Source organism: Electrophorus electricus, chromosome 18 (assembly GCF_041902795.1).
Source record: "Electrophorus electricus isolate QZ-2024a chromosome 18, ASM4190279v1, whole genome shotgun sequence".
NCBI classification, from domain to species: domain Eukaryota; kingdom Metazoa; phylum Chordata; class Actinopteri; order Gymnotiformes; family Gymnotidae; genus Electrophorus; species Electrophorus electricus.
In genome coordinates this window covers 2,521,420-2,540,033 of record NC_137514.1, presented here as the reverse complement: position 1 = coordinate 2,540,033, position 18,614 = coordinate 2,521,420, and the positions used below count along the sequence as shown (strand labels likewise).

Genomic DNA, 18,614 nt, shown 5'->3' with positions numbered 1-18,614 from the left:
TATAAACAAAGCATAAAGCATTTCTGTAAGGAAGATGAATGCATTACAGAGCAGCAGAAATTTCAAACTCAGGCTATGCAAGGATCAATCAAGGATCAACCAAGACAGACCGGCTGTCTTTGGATGATGACATCATGGCCACTGCTTTTAGAATAATCATCAGTGGAGTAACTGCAGAGGATGCTGGGAAATACTGGTGTGGAGTGAACAGTGGAGGAGTGGTGATGTATTATCTCTCTACCGAAATGCAGATAATCCTAAAACAAGGTAGTAAAGATCTCTATATTCATATAATTTGATATAGTACATAATCTGTTTCCATGTTACATGTGATGTCAAAATTGCTTTCCAGTGCTTTTTGTGAGTGGAGTTGAGACTATTTTAACGTGCATTTTAACGTTAACGTGTATAAAATTGATCAGAGAGAATCTGCAAAACACCAAGAAACATTCTTCTGCATGGGGGAGCTCTCCAGCCGTGACAAAGATGGAGGCGAAGTGTCATCAGAGAAAACCAGAAATGGACGACTCTCTCTGACTGATTATGCATCTGCTGGAATCTTCACTGTGACCATCTCTGACCTGAGAGAGGAGGATTCTGGGATATACTGGTGTGTGGAGAAGAGCTATGGATCCTACATCTACACTAAAGTACATCTACAAGTTACAAAGAGTAGGAACCTTTTCACTTTTTGTTAAAGAATAATATTTGGCATGCTTGCTATTAAAAAAAAAAAGTTAAAGAGAAAGTTTTCATTGAGGATAGTCAGCTTGACTGTTACTCTCAATAACTTACCAGGAACTCTTACAACTTAGCATATGATACTTGAACAATTTGAACAACACTTGCTGTAATTGACTTTAAGTACTTTTGAACTCTAAGAAAGATATATAAAATATAGCAGATGCAAAGACCAAAGAAAACTAGAACAGAGGGGAGAAAATAAGTGTTCTCTGAATGCTGGTAACTATCTGAGTTTAAGAAAAGCAGAAGTGCAAATGACACAGCTGTGCACATCGGCACTGTGGGTCATGTGGTTGATGGTCAACATACCATTAAATCAGCCACTACAAGAAGAAAAAAAAAACAAAAACAAATATGTCAGCCATTTTCATAGCTTTAATTTAAATATAATGCAAATTGTGGTGTAGTAAAAATTCTGGGGCCCCACTGCAAAAGGCAGGGGAGAGGCCCTTTTAAAAAGTGTATTATATTTTTACATTTATGTTCCCCTTCTCGGCCCCCCTCCGTCAGCTTTAGAAGACCATACCAACCCCCCACCCACCCCACCGCCACCGCCCCCAGTGACTGTAAATATGAGTTCTGGGCCTGTTCTTTAAGTCTTAACTCGGTTTCTCTCAGCTGCAGTTTCCTCTGTCGTCATCCCTGTGTGCATCTGTGTGATTCTGTTGCTGATTGGAGGATTGACACTGACACTGTACAAGCTGAGAAACTTCAAAAAACAAGGTACCCTTCAAACTCTACATATAATCTACACTATTGATAAAACTGGACAACTGGATGTTATGTAGTCTCCTTGTTGTTTAGCAAAATGAAAGTGGATAAGTATAAAATACTCCAAAAGGTTTATTTATGTATTTATTACTTATTTGTTTATTTATATGGGGCATGATTGTTTTTAGAGCAAGCCAGAAACAGCAAAGATCCATTTGAAGTCGCTTCTCACTGATGGATTATTGGTCTGGTTGTATCTTTTTCCTGTTGTAGTGTGGGTAACCATAGCAATGGCTAGCCTACCATATTCTATTAAACTCCAGTGACAATGAGAAGACGTGAAGTTAAATTAAGGTACCTAAGTTACCTAACATTTGTCTAGTTGAGGAAAACTGTTTGTGAACTGATAAAAAAAGGATCATTTAGACGTATCATGTGACTTTGTGTTCCATAGGCTCCACTTCTTCAGACAGCACAAAGAGGACAAACACGGATGAAGTGATTATGTGGGTATATTGTGTGCGTGTGTGTCTGCACAGTCACATGTATATGAGAGTGTTAGTTGTTCCCTTTCAGGTTCCCTCTTCTGCCTGTGACTATGGGGAGGTTAAACACCACACATACGTTCCTGCCACACACAGTGCTGTTTACATGAATGCCTCATTTCCTGCTAACATCCCTCATGAGGATGCAGGTAATTTACACAACACAGTAAGCAACATACGTAAGCCATATGCATTATAATGAGGTTTTTTATATCCTATAAATTCCTGTAGTTTGTAGTACTTTGTGACCCCATTTTGCCTAAACCACTGGGTGAATGCAGCTTGTACATCAGCTATTGGCCTGTTAGCCCACAATGTGCAGAGCAAGTATGACGATTCATAATCAAGACATTCTAGCATTTGGTGTTGATGGTGGTGGGAGGTATTCTCACCTCCACACTGTCCATGAGATTTCAGTTAGCTGAGTTGAAATCTAGCATCTGGGAGGCCTACAGAAGCAGTCTAATTATTGTCTACTTGCTCAAAAATGAACCACTCATGCTCTCTGAAGGGGGCGCAATTTTGCTTGAACCCACATTCCTGTGAGGAGAGAAGGAGCTATTTCTATTTGTTTGTATTTTTATGTATTTTGGTTCAACCACCCAAAGACCAAGGCCCCACTTACACCACCGTGATTTTCCAGAGTAATCCAGATTCTCCCAGTAATCCAACAGTCACCTTCAGGGAGGAAGAATCTGCTACAGAATATGCCACTCTCAAACACCACACAAGGCTGGAATAACTTAATTTCTACTACTACTCTTCTGTGAATATGCCACTCTCAGACATCGCCCTCTGCTGGAATGACCTGCTGCTTGCTAAATTCACTGTACATACTTAACCTTTGTCTTTACTCCGTGGTTGGGACTTGGAGAAAATAGGTATTGAGGAGTGAGATGCTCTCACAGAATCTGAAATCCATAACATGATTGGTCACTGGCTTGTTATTATGATTGTCTGGAACTTGTAGTGTTTAACCTACTGATGCAGAACCAGATAGATGAAATTCTACATTCATGTTACAGGGTTTAATGCTTAATTTGGAATTTGTTTTTGCTCAGATACAGTTTTGTTTTTTTGGTTTTTTTTGCAGTAACTAGTCACATAAATGCTTGTAAGTGAACTATCAAGAGTGAATGGACCTCTGGCCTCTAGGGCCCACATGTACACATATAGGAAATGTTTAATGTAATTTAATAAACAGAAGAAATAAAATAATAAAATATAATATTTATAATCCTTGCCAAAACACAGATTTATCTCTTCCAATCTTGGCATAGTAAATATTAGCAGTTTGAAACTGCTGCTTTGTTAATATGTATATGCTGCATTTTATTACTTTTAGCTAGCTGACAACCATGGATAGCCTGACAGTCATATTACAAGTACAAGTAAGATCTAATTAAAATATATATAATTAAGATGTAATTAATGATTCATAAGTAAGATCTAATTAACAATTCATAAGTAAGGTCTAATTAACCATTCATAAGTAAGGTCTAATTAACTATTCATACGTAAAGTCTAATTAAACATTTATAAGTAAGGTCTAATTAACCATTCATAAATAAGGTCTAATTAACCATTCATTAGTAAGGTCTAATTAAACATTTATAAATAAGGTCTAATTAGCTGGATTAACATTAGTGTCACGGAACACTCGCCTCCCGCGAGGCACGTGGTTTGGCCAGCTACTTGCAGTAGGAGGACCCTCGTTTGTGGCCACGCCTGCACACACTTGTACCTCGTTTGTCTATGTGTATTTAAATCCACGTCAGGGTGTGCAGCGTCGTTGGTTGTTGTTAATGTGGCGTATTAATGTTAAATGTTAGCGTCGTCGTTACTACAAGTATTCCTGTTTATCGTGTCTGTTTATTGTTAATCGTTTCATGTTTGTTTGTAATACGTGTGAGTGCCGTTGTGTTTATGTTTCAATTAAATGTTCGTCCTTGTCGAGGAAGTCTGTGCGTCCTGCCCCTCGCCCTTCGGCACTCGGGCCACCAAGCGTTACAATTAGGACCAAGCTAAGCTTCTTGTTAATTAGTAGCTCAAGTGCGGCCAGAAACAACCAACCACAGCAGAACAGTTCAGTATTAGCTACATTCTGGCATTATTATGTGACTCTAACTTACTGGACTGCATTGTTTATTCTGTTGTTGAATGTGCTGTTTGCATGTTGAATATACTATATTTAATTATTTTTGGCTCTCTGTGCTTTTAGCCCAAAGTATACTTGTCCTGCAGCTCACAAATTTAGCTAAAACATAAAATTCAGATTTGCATCTTCATAATTTAAAATGTAGTTCATCACTAAGCGGTTTGTAATCTAACAATCACATACATAGATACATACACACACAAACACATATGCATGCGTGCACGTACACACACACACGTTGTAATTGTAATTGTAATTCCACGAATAAATAAGAAGCTCAAGGAGCGGAGACCTGAGAATAAACGCAAAGGTCTTTGTCACATAACTACACCAAAGAGAGAAAGGTCGAGAGACCGTTGGAGAGACTGTTGGAAAGCGTCTCTTAAGCAGAAGCAAAGGCATGTGCCTTGGATGAATTTTAATTACAGAGGAGCTGCTCTGTGCCTCCCTCTGGTGGCTGAATGTTAGCTTATCAGTTAGCTAAATTTATATATCCTTAAAAATAATAAGTACGGTGCAAGACCGTTCTGTTTTATGAATGGCATAACACATCAGAGTTAATCAATTAATAGACTAAATACTCTTCATACTGTGATTACATGTTTTATAATTGTTTCATGGCAAGGTGATGGCTAGGTAGTATTGTAGTCTACTGTTATAATATTATTGTTCATAACATAAGCAATAGTTTCTTAATAAGGTAAATAGTACTTAGATCACAGCATTTTTCCACCTGAATTAGCTTTCATATAGAACACAACTGGTAATTGTTGCACACTAGACAAACCCTAGGCATGTGAGGAAGAGGAAGACAACGAGGAAGAGGAGAGACTGGGACCAGAGAGTGCCTGAAGGAAATTTACATGCAGCTTGCAGTGCATGTAGTGTACTTTGGGAGAAGATCATGTTTTAGTACATTTGCACACACAATACCTCTCCCCCCCCTCAACATCATCCGTATTATGAGGAGGTTCCAGACTACACACAGGCCACATCCACAACAGTTTATGCCACCGCCCAGAAACCCAAGGCTCCTCCCACCTCTCCTAATGCTGCTAACAGACCTGCAGAGCCTGCACTTGATTTCTACTCGTTAGTTCTACAGCCCCTGCCCATAACAGACATCCCTGCATTGTATGCCACAGTGCACCATGGAGTGTGAGACCTCCACCTGTCTGATAATCCTGACCTTTGATCTCTTTCTGTACTTCACATACCATGAATAAAGCCCTTTCAGAATGTGTGATAGGACTATTAGTTCGTGTTAGTATAAAAGTTATTTTGTGTTTAGATCATTCAGAGAAAGGAAAAGAATGAGAGATCAGAGCGAGGTATTTAGTTGTTTAAATTCAATTCATCTTTAGTGACATTATACCAATACAGGGTTGTACAGTATAATGAAACACTGTCAGACTACTGTCAGACTACTACAGACTACTTCTCTACTGCAGTTATTTTTAAAATGATTAAAAAAAATTAATAGAACAGTAGTCAAAGACAATAGTCAAAAACACAAAGACAGTGGGTGCATGGCTAATAAATACAAAATATGTGCATAACGTAGAGGTAGAACAAGACTGCAGACTATTACAATCTGGGATCTGATTTTCATGTGAATTGAAAAACAGTGTAGCATGTTTTGGTCTCACAATTGTAAATATCAGGTTTTGTCCCTTAGAGGGTGCTCATGCTCTTAAAACATTAGAGTTCAATGTGAAGTGTCTGCCAGGCGTTTAATTTTGCATGTTTATTCAGTGCAGTAAGCCCTGTTCTAAAGATAAATTACAAACAGTCTTTGATAATAAAAGTATTTCTCAGAATCCCTGAGCTGTGATCTGGTCTTGCAGTTATTCAAAAAGTGATGAGCTCAAATGATTTTGCATTTAAGAAACATAAAAGCTGACATGGTCTGATTAGTGTCCCAGTCTTAGCTGTATCTGAATGTGATGCATGGACACATGTAACTTTGCCACAGGCAGTGGTAGTAGGTTGCTGGTTCAAGCCCAATCACTGCCAAGTTGCCACTGTTAGGCCCCTGAGCAAGGCCCTTAAGCCTCAACTGGTTGAGTTGTACTCAGTCATAGCTGTAAGTTGCTTTGGATAAAAATGTCGGGTCAATGTTTACTAATTTTGGCCAACTTTCAAAGAGTCTTGTCCAGTCATCCAATTCAACAGCACTTGCTATTTTTGAGCCCAGCTTTGTTGAACCACACAAGAGAGAAGTGACCACAGACAGGAGGAAGTGGAGTTAGAGGAAGAGAGAGTGACAGAGTGGATGAACTACAGACAGGAAGAATTGCGGTTTGGGGGAGAGAGTATAACAGAGAGGACGAGAGAAGTACTACCACCTCTTAGAAAGTGAGGGGGAAAACTGAACAGAAGTCTTCGGTCCTTTCAGAGCACAAACTGATGAACGGAATAAATCCAATGACATAATTATGAAGCTCCTCCTCATCTTCAGTTTCTGGCTCTTCTCAGGTCAGAAGTTCAACTCTCCTCAAACGCTTTTACAGTATGTTTCCTTCATTGTGAGTGTGTGGCATGGTTCATAGGTCCAGCGCATAGTTTAATTTATTATGAGTGTGTGTGACATGGTTCATAGGTCCAGCACATAGTTTAATTTATTATGAGTGTGTGTGACATGGTTCATAGGCCCAGCACATAGTTTAATTTATTATGAGTGTGTGTGACATGGTTCATAGGTCCAGCACATAGTTTAATTTATTATGAGTGTGTGTGACATGGTTCATAGGTCCATCTCATAGTTCCAGTTTATTTTGTGCTTTAATTGTAAAAAGAATTGTCATGGATTATTTTTGGCAACCTAACTGTATTGTGAGTGATAGGAAGCCACAAATACAACTACAGCTACAGATCAGATTATTCTAAAAGAGGGAAGTTTAATTTATTATGAGTGTGTGACATGGTCATAGTTTCACCCTATTTAGAACTGCCCCTATTTATTTAATTTTTTGTTTTTTTAATGATCATAACATAATTGTTTTTGTGGATGATATGAAGCCCTTGCTTCAGATCACAAGACTCTAAAAGAGGAACTGCATTTTTATTGGCAGGTCGTGTACACTGTGCAGATGTGATTGGCTACACAGGAGGAAGTGTCATAATCAACTGGCATTATGATATCCTTAAGTACATGAATCACACAAAACAGTTTTGCAAGATAGCTCAAAGCAAATGCACAGATAAAATAATTCCCCAGATGGTGAACATGTGGGCTGATGAAATAAAATTCATAGCTGTGGATGATACTAAGACTGGATTCTACAGTGTGTTAATAAGAAACATAAGTAAGCAGGATGCTGGAACCTACAGGTTTGGAGTAGAAGGAGCCTCGAGTTCAGATGTGACACTCAGTGTGAAAGAAGGTGAGAGACTTTATACTGGATTTCCACTGACATCATTCACTGAATGTTCTGTGTCTGATTTCTCAGACCCTTCATAGCACATGTGGATTGTGAGAAGGTCTGATCAGGAGAGTCCTGGAGTGGCAGAGTTCATGTTCTTACTGTCCAGAATTTTGTTCCAACTGTCTGGCTTTGCTCATTAGCACAAGCCAGTAAGTAGGCCTGATGAGCTCAGCTGGGGGACAATTTTGCTTTTGGTAGCTGATCTCTGAACATTAAAGGGCTTTCTCTGTCTAATTTCTTTAAAACAAATAAATTACTCACTGACTCGTTTTGTTTGCATGGCAGATCCTTGCTGTGGACAGTTACTCACACAAACAGCTCACCAAGGAAAGAACATTACGCTGAACTGTACACACCCAGAGAAGTATAAAAGTGATATCAAGTATGTGTTCAGAGTGGATAATCACAGCATCCGTGCAGTCATTCCTGCTGTCCAACAACCAGAAGGGAAACAGAAGTTTTCCCTTTTGGAACACACACAAGCAAACATGTTTAGTGTGGGAATCAGTGATGTGACAGTGGAGGATGGAGGACTTTACCTGTGTGGCGCTCAGAGACAAAGGGAATCTGTGACCCTATACTTTCCTGTCTTCAGTGAAATACAGCTCCACGTCACATGTGAGAACCTACTGCTTTTATGAAGTTACTAAAGTTGCATTTTCATCCCAACGTTTTGAATGACTTTGACCAGCATATAAGGTTGTAATGCCACCTGAAACCTCATTAATACATTGTATTTATTCATTTCATGATTTCTTCACTGATATTAATATCAAGCAACAGCAAGCTTCCCTGGTAAGAAAGTAATTTTTTTTCATATATAATGTGTTTGTGCTAAAGGTGTGATTTGGTTTGTCTGTAGGTTGTATATTCGGTCTGAATCTCACGTGTGTCACGTGTTTGTTGCAGTGTTTCCCACATCTCCAGGCAGCTCACCGCTCAGATTTTTCATCATCACTGTGTGCGTGTGTGTGACTCTGCTGCTGATCGGAGGATCTGTACTGATGGTCTACAAACTGAAATGCCATAAAACACGAGGTAACAGTCACTCACTCCTCTTTTTTTCCAAAGGAATAAAATAAAAACAACTTTGACCCTTTATAAAAATATCTTGTTTTAGGGTGGTGAAGGGGGCTTTTCCTCACTGTTATCTGGAAAATGTTCATGACATTTAACATATAACATCTACTTGCACATAGACTCACCATCCACTTTATAAACGTGTAAAACAATCTTTAGACCATTGCTGTCACATATAATTTGTCAGCCGTCCTCTACTGAGTTTCTCAACACACCTACGGCGCTTTCTCATAGTGTCCTGCAGGGGGCACTGCGCTGGTGGTATTAGCCACAGCCGTGTCACTGCAGGGTTAAGAGTGGTCCACGATCCAAAACATTTCCAGTCAACAGTGGTCCTCAGTTCAGAACTGGATCACTGAAGAAAAGCAGGTTTGTTAACAAAACTCCAGTGTTTAATTAACTCATTATGTATATTGGAGTCTAGCTGGACCTAAAGAAATATTGCATGAGTTAATTCAGCACTGGGATCAGATAGTCTCTTACTGTGGTCTTTAACTATACACCAACAGGGTTTATCATTAATATATGTTTCTATTTAAATAAAGAATAAATCTAGTGTAAGCTACCTAATCAAAATGGAATCTGTCACCAACTACTAGGAAAGATTTATTTTACAATCTATAATTCTAGGAATTTTTGTGGTAATTAGCTGGACCTCCACTGATCACATGACCTTTTGCACTCAACAGGTTCTACTTTCCCATCAAATAGAAGAAACACAGTAAACAATCATGAGGTCAGTCTGCATGTGTTCACATACGTATGTGTATGTGTGTATGTGCATGTGAGAGAGTCCCTCTTCCACCTCATTGTAATTCGGCAGCCTGTAAATCAGGGATGTTTTCCTCATTTTCCAGATCACTGCATTTCTCTGTACAGTCATCTGGAAACACTGTAGTGTACTTTGGGAGAAGATCATGTTTTGGTACATTTGCACACACAATACCTCTCCCCCCTCAGATTCAACATCGTCCGTATTATGAGGAGGTTCCAGACTACACACAGGCCACATCCACAACAGTTTATGCCACCGCCCAGAAACCCAAGGCTCCTCCCACCTCTCCTAATGCTGCTAACAGACCTGCAGAGCCTGCACTTGATTTCTACTCGTTAGTTCTACAGCCCCTGCCCACAACAGACGTCCCTGCAGTGTATGCCACAGTGCACCATGGAGTGTGAGACCTCCACCTGTCTGATAATCCTGACCTTTGATCTCTTTCTGTACTTCACATACCATGAATAAAGCCCTTTCAGAATGTGTGATAGGACTGTTAGTTTGTGTTTGTATAAAAGTTATTCAGAGTAAGGAAAAGAATGAGAGATCAGAGCGAGGTATTTAGTTATTTAAATTCAATTAATCTTTATTGACATTATACCAATACAGGGTTGTACAGTATAAAGAAACACTGTCAGACTACTGTCAGACTACTACAGACTACTTCTCTACTGCAGTTATTTTAAAAATTATTTAAAAAAAAACAATAGAACAATAGTCAAAGACAATAGTCAAAAACACAAAGGCAGTGGGTGCATGGCTAATAAATACAAAATATGTGCATAACGTAGAGGTAGAACTAGACTGCAGACTACGCTAGCAATAAATATGTATCCCCTGAGGAAGTACAGCGTAGTGTATTAGGTCAGATATGCAAATTATGGGAGTGTTGTAATGGCACAAATAAAGGAGAATCAGCTTCAACACAGCTGCTGTATACTGGAGTGGCATATATGTCTTTATTTGACACATGCAGAATGATCTAAAATCACTTCAACAACCATTCAGTGTTAAAGTGTAAGAAAGAACTGATCCTGCTATACAGTGACTAACCAGATGATGTGAAACATGTGCTGACTGCCTTCTCTTCCTCTGGGCCTAAACATCACGTGTACCAGTGTATTACAATCTGGGATCTGATTTTCATGTGAATTGAAAAACAGTGTAGCATGTTTTGGTCTCACAGTTGTAAATATCAGGTTTTGTCCCTTAGAGGGCGCTCATGCTCTTAAAACATTAGAGTTCAATGTGAAGTGTCTGCCAGCCGTTTAATTTTGCATGTTTATTCAGTGCAGTAAGCCCTGTTCTAAAGATTAATTACAAACAGTCTTTGATAATAAAAGTATTTCTCAGAATCCCTGAGCTGTGATCTGGTCTTGCAGTTATTCAAAAAGTGCAACTATTACAATCTGGGATCTGATTTTCATGTGAATTGAAAAACATGAGAGGAAATATATAAACTGCATTCAGTTCAATTGAATTATTGTCAGGTTTTCATGATCTATAGCAATGATATTATTGTTGTCATGATTAGTTTCTCCCAGCTTCCATGGTCCATGGTTTCCCTGTCTTGTGTATTTTAGTTCCATTCCGTAGTTTAGTTTTCTCTGCCCCTCATTTGATTTTCCACACAATTTCTCTTGTTTCTAGTCTTGTTAAATTCATGTATTTAAACCCTGTCGTGTGCCCTGTGGCTGGGCTGTTCATTGTTTATTTGAATCTTTGCATTTGTGTTCATTGTGGTTGTTAGGTTCATTGTGTTTGATTAGCTTAATGGTTTTGAAAGCCCATATCTGTATACCAGTAAGTTTGTACTCCATGTAGCCTTCATGTTTCTTAGACCCGAGTTTTCCCTAGTCTTTGTTCTAGCCTGCTTTCCTTGTTTGCCTTTGTGTGCTTTTGCTTTGTGTTTCCTAGCTTTTGTGTATCCTGGCCCTTGTCTTGTTTATCATGTATCCCCATGATCTCCGTGTTGGCTCTATGACCCTGCACTACTACAACAACTCTGATTTTGGATTTGCCCTTAAATCTCGCTCTTCTCTGCACATGCGTCCACCTCCTTACCGCTCAACGTTACAGTTGTAGCAGCAAAGGAAGTCCTCTGTATAAACATCAAACATTACTCAACAAGTGTGACAAAGGGTGGGGAATGAAAAGCAGAAAAGTAGCTGGTGGGGGTGTGTGTCTGACAGAGTGAAAGGAAATAACCATCAAATAGCTGATGCAAGATCATTTCAAAACTTGCTTAAACAAGAATGAGTGTTAAAGAAAACCTTAACTTTAGAATTCTACACATTCTCATCCTTTCGATTTTACCAGGTAAGAACTTTCCCAGCTGTCACTGCATGTCCCTGTATGTGAGCATGTCCCTGTATGTGAGCATGTCCCTGTATGTGTGCATGTCCCTGTATGTGAGCAAGTCCCTGTATGTGAGCATGTCCCTGTATGTGTGCATGTCCCTGTATGTGAGCATGTCCCTGTATGTGAGCATGTCCCTGTATGTGTGCATGTCCCTGTATGTGAGCATGTCCCTGTATGTGTGCATGTCCCTGTATGTGAGCATGTCCCTGTATGTGAGCATGTCCCTGTATGTGAGCATGTCCCTGTATGTGTGCATGTCCCTGTATGTGTGCATTTCCCTGTATGTGTGCATGTCCCTGTATGTGAGCATGTCCCTGTATGTGAGCATGTCCCTGTATGTGTGCATGTCCCTGTATGTGAGCATGTCCCTGTATGTGAGCATGTCCCTGTATGTGTCCCTGTGTCTTCCTCTTTCTCCTTTGAACCAACCATGTGACAAATGTTAACTTCTGTATAACTTTTAATTACTTTAAAACACATTACTTTAAAATCTACTGTAAATACAATGCTGAAATGCTATATTTTAAGCTTTTGTGATATCTCTCTCTCTCTCTCATTGATATATATATATATATATATATATATATATATATATATATATATATATATATATATATATATATATATATAATAAAACGCATCTCCTTTGTTCCTCTACATAGTGCTGAGTTATGAAATTGAACTAAATTACACAGCATATGAAGGAGGAGACGTTGAGTTCAGATGTCCATTTGAGTCTGAATATGAGCAGAACTCTAAGTACATTTGCAAGGGTGATTGTAAGTCCCCCTTTAAAGATGTCCAAAATAGCAGATTTTCAACACAGGACAAAAACACCTTCTTCATTGTCACCATCACTAATGTGAGCACAGAGGATGAAGGCATATACTGGTGTGTAGCAACCAGCAACTTGTCTTCCACTAACTACCAGGTGAAGATCCAGCTAGCCATAAAACCTGGTAAGCAAATATCTGCAACCTCTTTTGTAAAAGTATGTTTGACAAAGATGTGAAGACCAACTGCAGGTAAATTGTTAAACATACCCACTGTCATCCTTTAATCTGACCTGCTAATTTTGGTTCTAATTACAGAGTTGACTTGTCATTTAGGTGAAAACATATCTATTCGCTGCCACTATAACCAGGATCTCAGAGATTTTGTAAAATTCCTCTGCACTGGACAGCAAACAAAATGTGTACATGAAGGGGTCAGGGTTACATCAGAGAAGCCTAAACATGGCCGTCTGTCTCTGACTGATGATGTTTCTGCTGGAGTCTTCACTGTGACCATTGCTAGCCTGACAAAGGAAGATTCTGGGAAATATTGGTGTGGAGCTTCTACAACTAAGGACCATGTGTTCATTTCCTCTGTGGTTCTTGAAATTTTTCAAAGTAAGACTTGAGTATCACACACACTTGATACTTTATCATTTAGGTAGTACACCTTTCCTCTTTCCAAAGGAGAAGCTGGTGACTTCAGTAAACGTGTATAGTAATTTAATCGTCCTACATTTTGAATTGGCATGATCACGGCTCTATAAATATATTATGAGCATATGCAGGTCTGCATGTTGTCCAGTGGATGTGCTGCTATATCAAACTGAATGATGGGGATTCACTGTTCACATCCACATACAACAATCAGTCGGTATGTGGATTATTTCCTGGTACTAAGACAGGAGTATCATAGGACTCTGCTTTCCCTGATTTAACTCTACCTCTGTCATTCACAAGTGACTTTAAAATGCTACTGCTAACTTAAGTGTTCATGGTCTTGTCATCCTGCACCTTAGCAGTAGGATCACAGGTGTGTACAATCAAGGGCCCTCAGATCAGCTGATAAAATCATGCTGGTGGTGTCACATCCAACTAAAGAGCTTCAAGGCTGATTTATGCTTCCAGTCCCCCAAACTCTGCAATTCTCTCCCAGATGATCTGAGATTAAAACCTTTTTATTCTGTAAGGTCTTTAAATAAACTGCTCTAGTCTGTTCTGTTTCACTTCTGTTTTCAGTTCTATGTTTAAATTTTCATTTACTGTAAATTATTGTTCCGCTTTTAATGTACTTTAATATATGCTGTGTAAAATCTGTTGTTTCAGTTTGCCACTTTCTCTTAATGTATTTATTATTGTTTTATTTCTTTAAATTTAGTTCAATTGTAATCTTTCATTTAATGAATTTTCTTTTATTTCATTATGTAATTTAGTTTTGTTTTGAAATAGTTTTTGTGGTTAGATCTTCCTGCAGTTTTAGACTTCAGCATGTAATAAGATTAATTCTTCTATGTAATCTTAATCTGTTTTAAAAAGTGCTATACAAGTATGTCCAGTTTGTTATCCACTCAGCAGCCAATCCCCTACCTCGTCCTCTGTGTTAGAGTAGATTAACACTAAACCCTGCTGTTCAGTTGCCATCCTGGGCCAGATTTGCAGAGTACTGGTTCATGAGCTTTGCAAGAGGAAGAAGCAAAAAACAATGGCTGCACAGAAAAGACTGCTGCTGATGTGCTTGAGCACAATGTCAGCATCACTGTTCAATCAGAAGAGAGCTATGCAGGTAAAGCGTACCAGAAAGAAGGCTGCTACTTGTCATGAAGAAAGATGGAGAAGGCTACTCTTGCTGAATGCTGAATGCTGGAATTACACTCGGTGATGCAGGAAAAGTGGGACGCTGAGATGCTACACCCGGTACCCTTAGCATGCTGTGATTACGGGACACATGAACCTCAGTAGCACAATGCACAAATTGATGATTGTTTAGGCAGTACGTTTTGCCACTAGGAGAAACAAAATGTTGGTCTTAGCTTGTTGCTGGCCTATTAACCCAGCCTCTGATGACTGAACAGCCACAGAGCTGAACTGTGGATTAACCCATCCTCTGATGACTGAACAGCCATTGAGCTGTCAGAGACATCCAGTTAAATCAATAACCCAAGATCCAGTTCTTGATGACCCCACCCACCCAATCAGATGCACTGTTTCTTATTCATTTTACTTTTTCCAGTGTCTCTTCCCTCCATACATTGTCATTATCCACAACTACATTATCTACATTGCACCTTAAAATATCTTTGAGTAGTAATTATTCTTTGTATAATGCTATATTATCACTTTTATAGCATGCAGTGATGTATTGCACTTTGTGTATTTCAGCATGCACATGAGTTGATGTCTGTATTTGGTTCATTTTGTGATATTTTTAGATTTGCCATTTGAATTCAGTGAAATAATGGGGGCAAGCAGAAATGGGGTAAAAACAGTTGGAGTAGCCCACATCCCCGATTCAGTGTCTACTTCTGTGATGACTTCATCATCATTGGAGCTACTGTCTTCGTCCCCGGTATCATGGCTATCAGGAGCAGGTAAAACTCTGAAGTGAAAACATCATTACTGTTTTGCCTGTACAATTTGAGGTGGCTTGCCCAGTGGGCATGTGTTTGGTTTCACACACGTAAAGTAGGCCTGTGATTGGCTCGATCTGTGTCTGCAGGTGTAGCCATGATCATCATCCCATCTGTGTTGGCGACTCTGCTGCTGGTGGGCATCATACTGCTTCTCAGAACAAGACTAAAGAAACATGGTGACTATGCTGCTCCTTGCTTACATACTCAGATGCACTTCTAGTTCACTGACACAGAATTTACCCTGTACAGCTGTGCACACACCCACTTTACTTTTCACTCAGAAATAACCAACATTTGCATAGTCAACAGCTCCCTCAAAATATGGCTTCACGTGTCTTGGGCATTATGTCTGCCTAACGTGATGCTGAAGAGATGTGTTTTCATTGCCCCCTGGTGATGTCACAGAGTAAATGGGTTTGAGTGATTTCTGCATTGTGCTGTTCTCCACAGATCATGGCTTCTCTCATATACAACAGGGAGATGATAATAGAGGGGTGAGTTACAATGTGTGGGTGTGTCTGTGGGTGTCTGAGACACCAACCTATTCAAACTTACAACCATTCTCAGTATAATATTCATACAGCAGCAGAGGAAGTCCCTTACGTAATGTACTAAAGTTAGATAATAATCATTACAGCCTTGTCATAATTCTTTTTCCCCCACTTTTGGTGAATGATTTGTATCAGTAAAATGTCACAGTTCATCTAATAATTCATTCAATAATTCACTCAATAATAATTCATAATTCATTGAATATTATCAGTATTATTGAACATATGTTTAAGCTTGGCTTATTTTATATATTATGAGGAGATTTAAAAAAAAAATATATATATATATATATATATATATATATATATATATATATATATATATATATATATATATTATTATTATTATTTTTTTTTTTTTTTTTTGTCCTGATTTTGTTCCCTCAAATATCACTTTCCTCAGCTTGCTCAAACTACCGCTGATTATGAGGAGATTAAATATCAACCAGAAACACACAAAAGCTCCTCTGCTGGTGACACCACAGACAACTCAGGTTCTGCTGGAGACCCCACCGACAGCCTCAACTATGACAGAGTGACCTTCCTACTGAAGCCAGACAGCTCTGACCAGAATGCTTCATCAGCAGAGATTTGTGTTTACACCACCATCAGTCAGCCCAAGTCCTAACGAGCCGGAGAGTCACAGGCAGGTCAGACGAGCTGTGAGGTTGTGTTGATCAAAAGCATGCTTCTCGAATTTGTGCTTATCACAGTATATGGGAGGGGGAAAGAGGTCAAAAGAATTGATTAGTTTGAGATCTGTTCATATTTAGCTTTATGTGATAAAATGGGTATTTCAAGTTCTAAATTGTGACTGGCTGTGTCACTGAATCTTCCTATTTTGCCTTCATCTTTTGTTATTGTTGTATACAAGCAGTAAGCCACTCATGACTAAAAGAGAATACAGTGTGTTACAGCGATATTACCATGGTTACAGTAATTTGAGACACTGTAATGGGCAGCCAGTAGTGGATATTTTTTTTATTTTAGATTTAATCACTTCTGTTCTTTTGTCTTCAGTTTTTCTTGTGCAGACTAGAATCAATTAACTGTTACTACTTGCATACAAAACTACCTTAAGCAGTGTCACGGTACGGCCCCTCCTCCCAAACGTGTGGCCACGCCCTCCCTGTGTTCACACCTGCTCCTCATTGTGTATCGTTAGTATGCGTTTATATGTCTCGTGTTTGACTGTGTATGTTGTCGATGTTTGAACTCGGTTAGCCTACTAGCCACGCAGTCGTCTTTGTGTAGCAATAAACGTTTCGTTGTTTTACTCGACTAGTCCCCGCATCCTGCTCTGCCTCCTCATGTCACAAGCAGGTGTAACGGACCGAGTGCCACAGGGCAGCAGGACGCACAGCCTCCCATGACGGAGACAGACGTTTATTGAAAGATGCATACAACGGTGGGACGCACACATAACGTAAACGGCGAATACGGACATGAACATGGGCAATAATTGACGGTGACGCACACACCGACAGGGGTTTAAATACATAAACAGGACACTTAACTAGGTGCAGGTGTGTGCAAACATGGAGGCCTGATTACAATCAAGACAAAACAAGAAACTCCCACTGCAGGTGGCGGGCCGTATCACATGACCGGGGAGAGGGGAGCGTTCCGTGACAGCGGGTTTTTCCAAGTTTTCATTATATTTTGTGTGAATAAATATTGTGGAGACTGAGAACAAGAGTAGGCCCTCTAGACTAGTGAGTGGTTGACTAAGACTAAGGTGATGTGATTGAGTCCCAGAGAAGGTAATAATTTTCATACTGATAAGTCTGAATAAGTGCAGGCCCAACAAGAATGTAAAATGTCGAATAAAAAGGTGACATTATGTAACGTTACGCTTACTGTTATGTGGAAATGTGCTGGCCTCGGTTAGCTTGTTGGCTAAATAAAATGTTAATGCTTCAACTAGTCAGTTCTGACTCAGTAGAGATGTTACTCAATTCCAGTTGTTAGTGCTCATAGTGTGTGCAGATGTCACTGAGAACTATAATAAAACTATGTAGTAAACCCTAAGAATACTTTTATGCTGTGTACTTAAGTGCCAATGTGTAAAAAGTAATGAATTAACCCTGCATTTGTAGTGTGTAAATATGATGAGAGTTATATATGTCAGGAACATCAGATATGTCTCAGTGGTTGATATGTTTGTGATGAAGCCTGTGCTAGCTTCTAATGTTGGAAGGTTGTATATCACTCATGATGAATAGAGTCTAAGAATTAGTTGTAGAAAAGTAAGGATACAGGGGGAAAAAATGCTCTGTTAACAAATAGTGTAAATTTGTTTTTGGTCGTTGTGATTTTATTACTCATGGCAGTTGAAATATAAAAATAAGAAAAAAAAATTAAAAAGCATCTCAGTCAACATTGCTTGGTATAAGGGACATATCATCACTGAACGTGCCCATAATTCTGAGGAAGGCTTCAGGTGAGGAAGACTCTCCAGGCAATAATGAGTCCATTGAATCAGCCAGGATTAACACACACACATACACACACACAACCTCCAGGGCTCACTTGTAATGGTCTTCCTTCTTGTTCTAGGTCCCACTATCACTTCATCCAGCCCCTGTTAACAGTCCACCACGCTGTAGCTGGACCTGTATGGAGTTCTCATAGCTGGCTGCCCTTGTCTGCTCTGTCATCAAGCTGGCACCTGCTTGGCTGCTGCCTGGCACTGTGCCAGCTCTCCTCCTCCTTTAGTCTTAGAGAAAGTGTCTCTATTTTCTTTGCCTTTATTAATACATGCCAGCTTGCAACCTCTCGCTACCCACACACATTCCAAACAGAATCTGCCTGCACAACACTGAGGTATTTGATAGGTTTAGGTTGGGGTTTTTTAA

At 39.4% G+C, this 18,614-nt stretch overlaps 1 protein-coding gene across 1 annotated transcript; it reads left to right on the top strand.

The window, feature by feature from the left end:
- The first annotated feature begins 38 nt into the window (after positions 1-38).
- On the top strand, positions 39-18,611 carry LOC113591735 (uncharacterized). The gene is made up of 17 exons (XM_081701568.1): positions 39-296; positions 423-672; positions 1,363-1,467; positions 1,910-2,149; positions 7,233-7,544; positions 7,872-8,204; positions 8,364-8,381; positions 8,496-8,624; positions 9,356-9,402; positions 9,627-9,839; positions 11,211-11,244; positions 12,465-12,761; positions 12,894-13,193; positions 15,005-15,163; positions 15,292-15,381; positions 15,656-15,699; positions 16,160-18,611. The coding sequence occupies exons 1-17, from the start codon at positions 39-41 to the stop codon at positions 16,382-16,384; spliced, it is 3,054 nt and encodes a 1,017-aa protein (XP_081557694.1). The 3' UTR covers positions 16,385-18,611.
- The last annotated feature ends 3 nt before the right edge of the window (positions 18,612-18,614 follow it).

Coding starts and splice junctions, on each gene's coding strand:
- LOC113591735 (XM_081701568.1), top strand. CDS start 39: ATGCATTACAGAGCAGCAGAAATTTCAAACTCAGGCTATGCAAGGATC. Junction 9,840..11,210: donor ATGCCACAGTGCACCATGGA/GTGTGAGACCTC, acceptor GTGTTTGATTAG/CTTAATGGTTTTGAAAGCCC. Junction 15,382..15,655: donor AACAAGACTAAAGAAACATG/GTGACTATGCTG, acceptor TGTTCTCCACAG/ATCATGGCTTCTCTCATATA.